The sequence below is a fragment of the Galeopterus variegatus genome, unplaced genomic scaffold (assembly GCF_000696425.1).
Source record: "Galeopterus variegatus unplaced genomic scaffold, G_variegatus-3.0.2 Scaffold108, whole genome shotgun sequence".
Lineage (NCBI taxonomy): Eukaryota > Metazoa > Chordata > Mammalia > Dermoptera > Cynocephalidae > Galeopterus > Galeopterus variegatus.
Window position 1 is genome coordinate 974,742 of NW_007726219.1, and position 12,591 is coordinate 987,332.

A 12,591-nucleotide genomic window follows, 5' to 3' on the forward strand; every position below is an offset into this window, starting at 1 on the left:
CACACAGAAACACACACGTGAGTATACATGCAGATATATATGTGAGCATGTACACACACACGTGGGGGGTGTGTGCACACAGACACAACAGATGCATGGGTGTGCACACACATATACACATGGGTGTGCACACAGAAACATACAACACACACGGGTGTGCACACAGACTCAAGCCTAGATAGATGGGTGTGCACACAGAAACACACACGTGAGTATACATGCAGATATATATGTGAGCATGTACACACACACACGTGGGGGGGTGTGCACACAGACACAACAGACGCATGGGTGTGCACACACATACACACGTGGGGGGATGTGCACACAGACACAACAGACGCATGGGTGTGCACACACATACACACGTGGGGGGGTGTGCACACAGACACAACAGACGCATGGGTGTGCACACAGAAACATACACAGGCATGTACACAAATAGAAACAAACTCATATATATCAACATACACATGGTACACACACACGAACATGTTGGTCAAATGCTTGTGTTTGTTTTTCTCGGGCATTAGTAAACTCCCTTGGGGTTTTTTCACTTGACTTCTCTCTGCCTCTGTTCCTCCAGCTATGAATTAGGTAGTAGTTGAAAATTTAAAGCTCCAAAATATAGGAAGGCATAATTCTAATTTCAAAGCATTTAGATTTTCAAGTTGGCAAGTATCTTATTCACGGTCATCAGCCCTCTGTCAGGAATGACCATGCTCTGGCCATGGGGTCCAGATGGCTCTTCTCCGACCAAGGTGTGAGGTATGCAGGGAGCTCTGCCCTAATGATGGCTGTACCGAATATGCGCCCTCATCTCCCTGGGCTTACCAGGGAATTTCTGCAAAGACAGGGCTCACAAACAGTCATAACCTGTCTTATCCTTATTTTCGTGGGTCTCTATCATGAGATACTTTGTAATCCTTTTTAAAAATGGAGTTCCTGGCCATGACAGGCCATTATTTGTGGGACTTCCCGAAGTAGCAAGCCAACAGGGCCTTGACCTGGGACAGAGATTGCGCGTTTGTAGACTGAGAGGCTGGATTGCAGGTTTTGCCTCAGTTTCCCCATCTCACAGTGAGGATAAAAACTGTACCTGCCTCATCAGGGTGTTGAGAGGATTCACTAGTTACTGAACCTGAAGCTCTTACTACTGAGCCTGGAACATGCAACCTGCGAGGTACGTCTCCACTGTCTGTGGCTTTCTGCCCCTGGCTGCGGTTCTGGCATCACTTTGGGAAAGGGACTTTAAAAAATGCCCCGAGAGTCATCTCACTTGGTTTCATTTTATGCAGAAGTCTGAAGAACAGGGGAGAAAAGGTGAGCAGCATTCTCAGGACTCAGGTGGAAAGGGCCCATGGCCCCGAGGCCGCAGCACCCCCTTCCTGAGCCTGCAGAAGAGGCTGCCTGGAGGGGACGGAGGGGCTGCTCGCTTCCATTCCCTCGAAAGAGAAGCCCTGCTTGGGCGGGCTTACTGATTTTGGAATGGTGCCGGGTATAAGAACTCATTATTGGTGGAATCCAATTAAAACTCACTTGCTGAGCATGTCCTAAATTCTAGGAACGTGCCGGAAGGTGTGAAGTGCTGACTAGCACACTGAGACCAGTCCTTGGAGAAGCTCCCATCTGGGGAGCCCAGGTGCAGATGAGCAATGACCCTGAACGCCATAAGCATGACACGTGCTGCGTGTAGACAGTCACGGGAAGGTGCTGCTGGCGAGAGGACGAGGGCCAGACGGGTCTGTCCCCCCTCTGCAGAAGCTTTACAGACGCGAAACGCCTCTCCCCAGCAGCTGCCAATACTTAACCCTGGACAGCAATTTAGTTCAGACATAAGTGTTTAAGAAATGCTTTGGAAAATTCTAGGGCAAGTTTTCAAGAAAAGAATAAAGTGGAGGCTCAGTCTTCCTTGGACAGCTTTTGAAAAGACTTGCATCAGCCGGATCACCTGCTGAAACTCCTGTACCTGGCGTTCCTCCAGAACGGCCGGTGGGCAGCAAGGGCTGTGGCGGCTGAGCACGGGTGAAACAGCGCAGGGGAGCTGTGGGCAGCGAGCGTGTTTGGGCCTTGATGGATGCCATGGGGCACTGAGTTGTCACGTGCATCTCCAGGACAGGGCTGCAACCTTGTGATCTGAGAGGTCACAGCACTGTGAGAAGTGCTGCTGGGGATGCCCGTGACACTAAGCGGAGGCTTCAGGCAGCGGTGGCCGTGGGAGAGAAGCTGATGTGCTCATGGTGGGCTCTGGGGCTGCTGAAAACCCGAGGGGCTGCGGGTGTCAAAGAGGGTCTTTGGGTCACTTTTGCAGGAATCGGCCCTGTCCAGCACAGCCTGATGGCTCTCGGTGTGTGGAGACCAGGATGCTCCCCCACCGAAGCCTGGGGACAGCCTTTGAGCCCAGCACCCCCATGGGTGACTCAGCTGAAGGACCTGTGCCCGCGGGGTCTCGGGGACAGCTTCCTCGTTGCCTAGTGGACCGTCGCCTTTTGGGAGCTGGGCCCCATTCCAGGGACGGCCGTGTCACTTAGTGACCACCACCGGCTTTAGCACTCGTATTTTTTGCCATTGGTCTACTCTGGCATCTTTAAGAAATGTTTTTGATTTTCCTCTGATCTTTTGCAGATTTTACTTTACTTCTTGCTTTGATTCTCTGGTAGTCATTTTTATTCATTTATCCCAATTCTCCTTACTCTGAAGACTTAATATCAACCCATAAACCTGACAGGCTGCTGAATTTGAAAGACTACTCAGAAGATGGGAGAAAACGTTACCGCGAACACACTGGCCGCTCCTTTCCTCCCGCTGGGGTTTCTCTGGGTTAGGGATCCACCGTGCACTGATTTCCGATCGAAAGAATTGTCATCTTTGCCTTTGGGGAAAACAGAGGAGGGGGACGCTTTACCCATCACGAACTTACCCCAAACAAGTGCCTCGACCTCCTCAGAAACTTAAAAGGTAGTATAAAAATGGACATATCCCCCCCGCTTTTTTTAAAAGATGACTGGTAAGGGGATCTCAACCCTTGACTTGGTGTTGTCAGCACCACGCTCAGCCAGTGAGCAACCGGCCATCCCTATATGGGATCCGAACCCGGGGCCTTGGTGTTATCAGCACCGCACTCTCCCGAGTGAGCCACGGGCCAGCCCAACATATCCCTTTTTTGAGAAGTTTTCACCATGTTAAATATTTTTAACGAAGCATTTACATTCTAGCACTTGTGCAAATTACAAACAGTTCAAACGATTTCTTCTTTGCCTTGGAGTGAGCGTTAACGCCCTGCCCCACTGCGGCCCCCAAATCCTCACACGAACAAAACAACAGAAAACTCCAGTACGCTGGGATCTGGGTAGGTATAAGCTCTCCTTTCCTTTCGTTTTGTGACATGACAACGGCTGAGGGGTCTTGGGACACTGGCCCTCAGAACAGAGGGTTTCTCCTCGGGGCTACGGTTGTGTCCCCGGGGATATTTGGCCTCAGATCCTAGTCGGCTGGTGTGTGCGGTTGGGTGGGGCAGACACCAGCCTTTCACGTTGGCACGTCTGCTGGGGGACCCTGCCTGACCCGAGGCGCCGCTCCGTGAAGCTTGGGCTGAGCAGGCTCCCGGGGCTCTGAGAGCTGACTGTGCGCATCTCCTCCTGACTGGTAGCTTGAAATCAGCCCGCGTGGGAATATTTACACCAGAGACATGGGCAAATGCGACGGACCAGGCCTTTCTACTTTTCTTAGTCTGGTTCCGCAGCACACCTCTGGTGTCGTGCTCCAGGACTACCCTCTGCTGATGGTAATACCTAACCCAGGGGACCACGACTACCGAGCAGTGAGGGTACCCATGTGCCCTGCAGACCTTGAGATGGAAGGCCCGAGGACCACAGGCTGGGGGCTGGCTTCAGGCAGACCTGGTGAAAAGTGCCCTTGGCCACACTCTGCTGGGGCTGCTGATGGTGGCAGGAGAGAGCTGTGAAGCGCGAAACCCTCGGCTGTGCCCATCAGACCCTGAAATGCCTGTGAGCTCCGGGCAGCCCGGCCGAGAGGTGTTCTGGCCCTGGTCTATCGTGAGTGGCCTCTCACCTGGACAGAGTCTAGCCTTCACCATCTAGCCATGAGGAGGACCCGGGGAATTGCCCTTGTCCCCTCGCTGTGAACATGAACCTGCATCTCGATTTCAGCCCCTGAGACGGGTCAGGGATTCTGCTCAAAGGTCACCTACTCTGGAAGTCCCACTGCAGCTCCAGTGGGTCATCTCTCTGGTCTGTGGTCCCGAATCATGGACTAACCTCTGCTGTGGATGTTCCCCCAAAACTCACTGAAGCTTGATCCCCACTGTGACAGTGTTAAGAGAGTGGGAAATCTGGCTATGTATCTGAAGAGTGAGGCCTTTAAGAGGTGACTGGATCGTGGGGACCATACTGTCATGAGTGGATTGATCTGTTCGTGCAGTAATGGGTTAACGGTTTAGTGGGTTGTTGAAGGAGGGGCACTGACGGCTTTATGAGAAGAGCAGTCAGCACATGAGAGAGCTCTTGCCAGTCTCTCCATGTGACACCCTGTGTTGCCATGGGACCCTGAATAGAGCCTCCACAAAGAAGGCCCTCACCAGAAGTGCCCTCTGGACCTTGGATATCCCAGTCTCTAAAACTGTAAGAAATCAATTTCATTTACTCATAAATTACTCAGTTTCAGCTATTCTGTTAAAAGCAGCAGAAAACAGACTAATACAACCTAAGAAGGCCTTGAACACCAGCCCTACCCCTGGATTGGCCCAAATGTGTGCTGGGAGCTCAGGGGTTCAAAGAGGGAGCTGGCAGGGAGTCGGGGGCGGCCAACCTGACCAAGGTGTGGGCCAGGTGGAAACAGGGCTGTGAAAGATGTCCCCATGCTGCGGGGAGGTGGTGGAGGACCTCCTGGGGGACAGGCATTGTGCCTGGGCTGGGGACTTCCAAAGACAGAGATGGGTGCAGAGGGAGCCAGGAGTGGTCTGGCAGAAGGCGTGGCCCAGGCCCAGGGGTGGGGGCACATGCTTGCATGGGGTGCTCTGAAACCAACGTCTGCTCGAGAAGTGTGTGTTGTCCCCCTCAAAGCACAGTGCAGCCACAGGCAGGTGGAGCAGGAGGCAGGCTGGACGCCAGTGTGTGGACACAGAAACCCTGCTGATTCTGCAGGCAGCTGGGCATCAGGGACTGTTTGTGAGCAGAGGGGGGACATGGAGAGAGCTGCCCGTCAGGCCCACGGCTGAGGCTGGTTTGAAGGACAGGGTGTGAGGACAAAGCTCAGACACAGGGATAACCGGAGACACCACGACCGTGTGCACGCTGGAAGCAGCTCCCCAGCAGCAGGGTGCAGAGGGGCTGCCAGCCCCTGGGGAGCCGTGTGTGGCTGCGTGGTGAGCGGTGGGCATGAGAATGAGTACACACATGCCCCGACAGCCTGGCTGTGTGCTGGGGAGGCCACCAGCCCTCACACCCACGCCTCCAGGACAGAGCTGTTGTCCTTGTCACCAACGAGCCCTCAAGGAAGGCTAAATGATGCCCTGAGCTTTCTGTAGGAGGGACGAGAACTGTGTACCATGTTAGGAAGGTTTATAAAGAAAAGCTCTGTCCACCCCCCACCTCGCCTGCCTCTGCGTGCTGAAAGCAGCGAATTCCAGTTATCCAGGACCCTGGACCCCGAGGGCAGCTGCAGCGGCCGTGGGGCTGCTCCTCGGGAATCAGGGCACAGGATGCTGCGTCCTGCAGACTGCAGGGAAGTACGCAGAGCCCCAGCTGCCACTTTCCTTCCCTGAGCTTGCTTCCCAGGCCCGTGGGGAGAGGGCGGTAGGCGGCTCTTACCTTGACCTTTAGGGGAGTAACTGAACTTTCTCCTTAGGAGACAGGGCACTGCCATTACCTAGGAAAAAGAGAACGTCTCTGGGCATCGTACATGGTTGTGCTGTTGGAACACTGTGAGCTAGTCCTGGGCTTGTTACTGCTCTTCCAGATTCTCATCAACCAGGTCAACTGTCTTTTGTTCTCTGGCAATATCTGAACTTTTAACAGTAGAATGCACATTTTCAATAAGCTAAAATTTCACCAAATGCCTGAGATGCTCTTGCAATTACAAGAGATGCTCAGCTTTGGAGGAATGGCCAATTTGGCTGGTATGGTGGAGAGAGCACAAACGTCAGCCCCACAGATGGGGGCTCAGATCCCAGAGCCAGCCCCGAGCCACTGTGTGACGCGGACAATTCGCTTACCCTTTCTGAGCCTCGGTCTCCCCCTCTGTAAGATGGCCCTAAAGCCTTCTTTACAGGAACATTGGAAGCTCCACTGTGCCTAAGACAATTCCCAGCTGCCCATGGCTGTGGGTCCCTGCACGTCTCCCCCGCTTCTTTGTGGTAGATGACATCTCTGTGATGCGATAGGAAAGTCATTCTCTGCTTGGCCTTTTCAGGAGGTGCAGAGAGAGCCAAATGGCCTGATTCTCTTAGAGATTCTTCCCAGCTTCTGGCCCCTGGTGTTTTGCCTGGTTCATTTTGTGGGCTGCACCTGGAGGTGTCTGCAGAAGCCCTCAGGGCTGGGCTTCCTGCACTAGTCAGGACACACCAGGTCCCAGAGAAGAGCGTGGGGGCCCGTGGGCCTGGGCTGAGACCCATCTGTCACCTCTGTCTGTGCTCACCAGCACAACAGGGTTAATATCAATGCCTGCCCACGAGGCTTTGTGAGCATCAGATGGAATGCTGGATTAGACAATACTGTTCATAACTGTGGAGCTGCCCAGCACTGCTGTTATAGCAAGGAGAGGTGGCTCGATGTTTGAACAGCTCACCACGGGGATCGGGCCGCAGGCAGGCCCTAGAGAAGACACTGCTGCTCTTGGGTCCTGGGAATAGCACCCGTCATCATACTCCCAACCACTCCCTGTGACATTTTCCTGCACGCTGGCTCCTGAGAGCTTTTACTTCCAACAGCCAGCGCCTGCATGTCCTGGATGGAGGATGGTCCCCAGGCTGCTAGGGGCCACTGGGCCAGTGCAGGGAGAGGCAGAGTGTCAACCAGGGCACGTGTCAACCAGGGCACGACCCTTACCCATGACTGGCGGGCATGGAGGGTACCTCGCCCCTGAGCAGGACAACTCCAGGGCACACCCTGTGCTGTCTCCAGAGCTCCCCGAGGGACTGGGCCAGGATCAGCATGAGCAGTTTGCTTCGCCAGGTGTGAGTTCCCCTCCCGTCCCTGTCCCACTTCTCCAGTCCCCCATGGGAGTTCCTGGACTTTCCCCAACTACCACTTCTATGCATAGCCTCGTCTCGGAGCGCGCCTGCGAGGAAGTCAAGCCAGGAGGGCCGCCATGCTCTTGCTGTGGACGGTTAGCCCCGCCACTGCATGCACTCGCCTTACTTCTGGAAAAGTTGTGCCCAGCTTTTACTCTTGTCCTGCTGCTAGAGCTTGGATAAAAAAGCACTTACCTTGACCTCATCCGAAGCGTCTGCACTGGGATCCTTAGGACTCCTGCCAGGCTTCCCAACAATTCGAGGAAGAAATATCTGGAAGACCAGGAAGAAGCTTTACCTTATTACCCCTCGCTTAACCTCCAACCGCAGGGTGGAGGGCAGGGTGAGCCAGCTGGACACAGGTAGGGTTAAGAAGGTTCAGGTAGCACACCGGCCCCCAAACACACCACGCCAGGGCTCCAGGACTAGGGCTGCCGGATTGAACATGTCAGAACACAGGACACCCAGTTAACTTTGAATTCCAGATAAACAATGAATAACGCCTAAGTGTACGTGTGTCCCCCAAACTGCATGAGATATACGTATGCTAGAAAGTTCTTTGCTGCTTATCCGAAGTTCAAGTTCAAGTGGGCATCCCGCAGTTGACCTGGAGACCCTACCTGGGACACCCTTAGGAGCATTCTTCATTCTACCACATTTCCTCAGCACAAGGCTCTGTCTGAAGATTCCCGAATGGAACCAGGAGAGAAGGACGTCAGGCTCTGATCTCTATTAGGAGGGCAGGTCCCTTGACCTGTCCCTCCCCACCCATCTGTTCTAGTCACACCATCTTACAACGACGGCAATTTATGAAGCCTTCCACCTAAGGTATTGTCATTCAGGTTGCTTCTTTTGGATTTTAAACTGTGTGTGTTTCAAATTCTCAGAGCAAGGGCCAAGGGTGCCCCAGAAGGAAGGAGCTTTTTTCAGTCAGAGATGACAGCAAGGGACAAGTGAAGAAGAGTCCCCGCATGGGCACGGCTTACCAATTGGCTCTTAGGAAACCAAGACGGATGGTTCAAGAAGGGCGGTGCGTGGCCTAGGACGCTGGGGCTCAGGACCAGGGGCGGCCGCTGCTCCTGGGGAGGGCCGCGGGCACAAACCCACCCTGGGCACGGTGGTCCCTCCACTCACCGGGAGGTTCGACTTCCTCCGGGGCTTTCCTGAGGGCCTCACCGTGAGCCCTGCGGCCCTCAAAGCTGCAATCCTGGACTCGATGTCCGACACCTGAGAGAACAGCACACAGACAGACAGACAGGTGCTATTGGACATCCCACATCAGAGTCATGGAACAGAAAGAGCAGCTGCCCCCAGGTCACGCATGGAGCCAGTTCCACCCATGCTTTCCCTTACGAGTGGCATTGCAGCCACACGCGGGTCCTGGGGATCCCTCTGCGTCCGTCCTCCATGAACGTTGGGGATGGGGTGGGGTGCTCCTTGCGGGTCACCCCAGGCAGGAGGAGAGGGGCTCTGCATTTTATGGAGGCTAATCAGGAAGCCTGGCTCCCACCGGGGACTGGAGGAGGGGCAGCGATGGGGGAGCACCGCGACTCCTCCCCGAGCACTCGGCCCCACCCCTGTGGCACCGTCCTTGCCTGGCTCCCTTCCGTCCGCCTTAGGCTACTTCTTCCACAGAGAACAGAGGAAGCTTCTGCAACCAGAAACTAGGCCCCATCACCCCCCGTTCAGATCCCTCCAGAGGCTCCCCAAATCTTCCCCTGTGGCCCTTGGCACCCTCTGCCACCGCCCTCCTCTGGGACCTGCCTCCCACGTGCCCCTCCTCACTGTGCTCCAGGCTCGGGGCTCACTGCTGATCTCTGAACACGCCAAGCTTGATACCACCCCAGGGCCTTTGCACATGCTATTCTTTCCACCTGGACTTCTGTCCCCTAGATGTGCCATGTGGCTTCTTCCCGTAGCATCCCTCCCTGATCACCTAAGTATCCCCACTGCCAGCACCCCATGGAGTTGCCCTCGCTGTGGTCTTCACAGCACTTTCCATGAATGGAAATGACATTGTGTGTTTGTTTGTGGTCTATCTCCTCCACTAAGAATGTAAGCTCCATGAAGGCAGGGCCTTGCTCCAAGATGTTCGCAGCTGTGTCTTCTGTGCCCTGCACAATGCCGGCTATGTTCTGGGCATTTAGAAATTACGTGCAAAGCAAGAAGGAACAAGCGGATGAAAAGTCCTGCCTGTGAATGGCTCTGGGGGACATGCCCTTCTCTGGGGAGTGTCAGACACTCGCTGATGAGGAGAGAAGTGAGAGAAGGGGCAGTGGGTGCTGGCTGTGCCTGCAGTTGGGAGGCAGACCCTCTTTTCCCTGTAGGTCTCCACGGGGAGGATGGAGCAGTGCCCAGGCCACCTTGCCTGTCCCTGGGAGGCCCAAATGCTTTGGCCTTGTCCTGTGGCCTTTGCATGCTGTGGGCACATCCCTCCCCCAGACTCCAGCTCTGCATCTCAGGCTCCCAGGATGACCCTCAGGCCAGAGTCCAGCCTTGAGCCCCGGGTAGTTCTAAATTCTAAGCCTGCCTCTAGCCCCTCCTCATGGGACAGGGAGCAGAAGTATTCAGCACCTTCTCTCATGGCTGAAAACCCTGCCTGCCCCTCACCAAGTCACACAGGATGAAGGGCAGGATGCGGGAATGATGGGGAGGTGGGACAGGTGAAACCCACAGAACCCCCAAACTCAAGCTCTGCCTTCACAAACGCCCGGGCCGTGCAGATGGGAGGGCTCTGTGTGAGCTCTCTGCGTGACTGTTAGTGCCATCAGACCTTCTCCACCTGGCCACGGTCACTGTCTATCTCTGCAGAAGCCCGTGCTCCCTGGGCCGTGGGGGCTACCTCGCTCTCTGCCTGCTGAACTTCGGAGGCCGTCATGGCCACTCTGTCCTCCAGCTCCGACAGTTCCTCGTCGGTGGTCCTGCTGGGCTGGATGGGGACCCCAGGGCCCTGAGGGCTCTTTTCCCATCCATAGGCTTGGCCTGCAGCCGTGCACGCCTAGGAAAGAGCAGGATGGAAGCTGACGGCAGCAGGAGGGCGTGCGGGGCCTGCCCCACGGGCACCCCTCCTGCACGGCTCTTCTCTCTGAACTCCCAGAGCTGGCCAGCCAGGGCCTGGTCCCCCGTGTGGTTCACCCTCTGTGCCCCCTGCGGTTGCTGCCTACCCTGAGGAGGGCCAGTGGCTCAGTTATAAGCTGCTGGCCAGCTGGGACTGTCCCTTTCTGCCACTACCTCTGCTGGGTCCTGCCGAGACCCCTGGAGGAGACCTCACCTCTGGGGCTGCCCCAGGCAGGGACCCGCTGGAAGAGCCCCTGTCCAACTCCTCAGCCTTCCCCTCCTCTTCCTCGGACGAGGTCCTCTGGTCACTGATGTTGCTGGTCAACTCCTCCAGCTTTCTTCTCAGGGCCTCCTCTTCTACGTCGGCATCCGTGTGCACTTCAGCGACGAGACACTGACAGGCAAAAGCGAGTGGATTTGTATTCAGTGGGTCATCTGGAAACACGGTGCTCCAGGCAGGGCCCTGGGAGATCCCCCCGGCCCGAGCACGCCCTGCTCCTGCAGGAGCCATGGCCTCCACCCCTCCTGGGTGAGTGTGTCCGAAGTCCCAGACCTACAGAATCCGGCTCTGCAGCGGGGACTCCTGGGGGACGCTGATCTACACCCGTGGCGATCTAAGACCCACCTTCTTCTTTTGTTTTTGCCTCCCCTTTCCTTTAATATTTTTTTTATTGTGGTAAAATACACATAAAATTTACCATTTTAACCACTTTTAAGTATGCAGTTCAGTGACATTAACTACATTCACACCATCGTGCAATATCACCGTCGTCCGTGCACAGGACTTCTTATCCTGCAAAACTGAGACCCTGCCCCCATTAAGCACTAACTCTCTACGCCTGCTTCTCCCAGCCCCTGCCAACCACCATTCTGCTTTCTGCCTACATACATCATGTGACTGGAATCTTGTGGCTGGCTTTTCCACTTAGCCTAATGTCCTCAGGTTCGCCTGTGCGGTAGCACACCCGTGTCAGGATTTCCTTCCCTTTTACAGCTGACGGATAAGACCTACCATCTTTGGACAAGGCTTTGGGCTTTCCTGGTGGAAATTTTCACAGGAGGACAATTCTTCCCTCTGTCTCCCCATTCAGGCCCCCGAGCCCTTTCATTTGTCCCCAGCCCTGAGACTAAGGGGTTAAACCAAGGCCATGGCCCCGGGCTGTTTAGATCTCGCCAGCTGAGGCTAACAGGTGTGCGGCTGATCCAGGTCCCTGGGTTCTCTGCTCTCTCCTCCTGTGTTAGGATGGAAATACACCACGGCCGGAACTCCGGCCCAGAGGAACAGCGTATTTGTGACTTTTGGAAAACTGCCAACACAACTGGGAGAACATCTCGGTGATTCTTCTATGACATAGTAGGTAACATCCTTCACAATGTATCCCTGCGAGATTTTAGAGCCAGGAGAGTTTGTCACCCTAGGTGAGCGTGCTTCCTCATCTTAGATGAGGTTTATACCACCCAGAATGTCTATTTATTCGCCTTGGCTAGTGAGAAACTCAGAGCTAATCTGAGAGCTCTTCCTGGGCAAGTCTCTGAGTCCAGACTCTACTCCTTTGCAGCTTGGAACTGTTTTCAGTGTTGGATTTTGCAGGCATAATCTCTGTAAGTGGCATTGCAACTTCAGTGAGAGCTGGAGAATGAACAGGCTGGAAAGAAGGGAGCTCAGAGGTGTTACGCCACTAGCAGGGCTGGGGGCTACTCATCTACTCTGGCTGCTGTCTTATTTTATGGATGGGGACGGGGGGCTTGAGTCATTGATTTCTTTGCCCAGCGCCTCTTGGTGGGAAGTGGGGCAGGACTTCGATTGTGCGCCAGCCCCGGCAGCCGTGCTCTCCCTGCACTGCGGCTGAGGACTCACCGAGTGGCTCTTTACTGAACGCCTGCTCTGTGTCTCGTTGCTCCCGATCACACGAAAACAGCCGCGTGAACAGACAAGCGTGCAAGAGTCTAGTTCCGTTGGCCGCCTTTGCCTCTGGGCAGGCGGGGGGATCACGGCAGGTTGTGCCAGCCTGTGGACACCAGCCTTTTGTCAAGGGATGTATGTGTCAGCTCCCAGGAGGTGCCAGAGTTATGTGATAAAAATACAGAAACAGTAAAATTATCCCAATGACCTTTTACAGCTGAACTGACGCTCCAGGGGGACGAGACGGAAAATGCGCCCCATCTCAGCTGGGGGCAGCTCCGTCCTTTAAAGCTTGCTTAGGCCAAGAATGCTGGAGTCGTCCCAGACTCCTCTCTTTTTCTTGTCCCAAATATCCATTCCTGAGGGTGCTGCCTTCGAAAGG

The 12,591-nt window shown here is 55.0% G+C and overlaps 1 protein-coding gene across 1 annotated transcript in view; it reads right to left on the reverse strand.

Annotated features, from left to right (window-relative positions):
• Positions 1-12,591, reverse strand: part of MLPH (melanophilin) — a 53,024-nt gene that overhangs the window by 707 nt on the left and 39,726 nt on the right. The window contains exons 9-14 of the mRNA XM_008586091.1: positions 10,521-10,700; positions 10,092-10,247; positions 8,384-8,476; positions 7,445-7,522; positions 5,829-5,886; positions 2,775-2,872 (exon numbers count right to left, since the gene is read on the reverse strand). Of these exons, the coding sequence (XP_008584313.1) occupies positions 2,775-2,872; positions 5,829-5,886; positions 7,445-7,522; positions 8,384-8,476; positions 10,092-10,247; positions 10,521-10,700 (663 nt within the window). The remainder of the gene's footprint in view (positions 1-2,774; positions 2,873-5,828; positions 5,887-7,444; positions 7,523-8,383; positions 8,477-10,091; positions 10,248-10,520; positions 10,701-12,591) is intronic.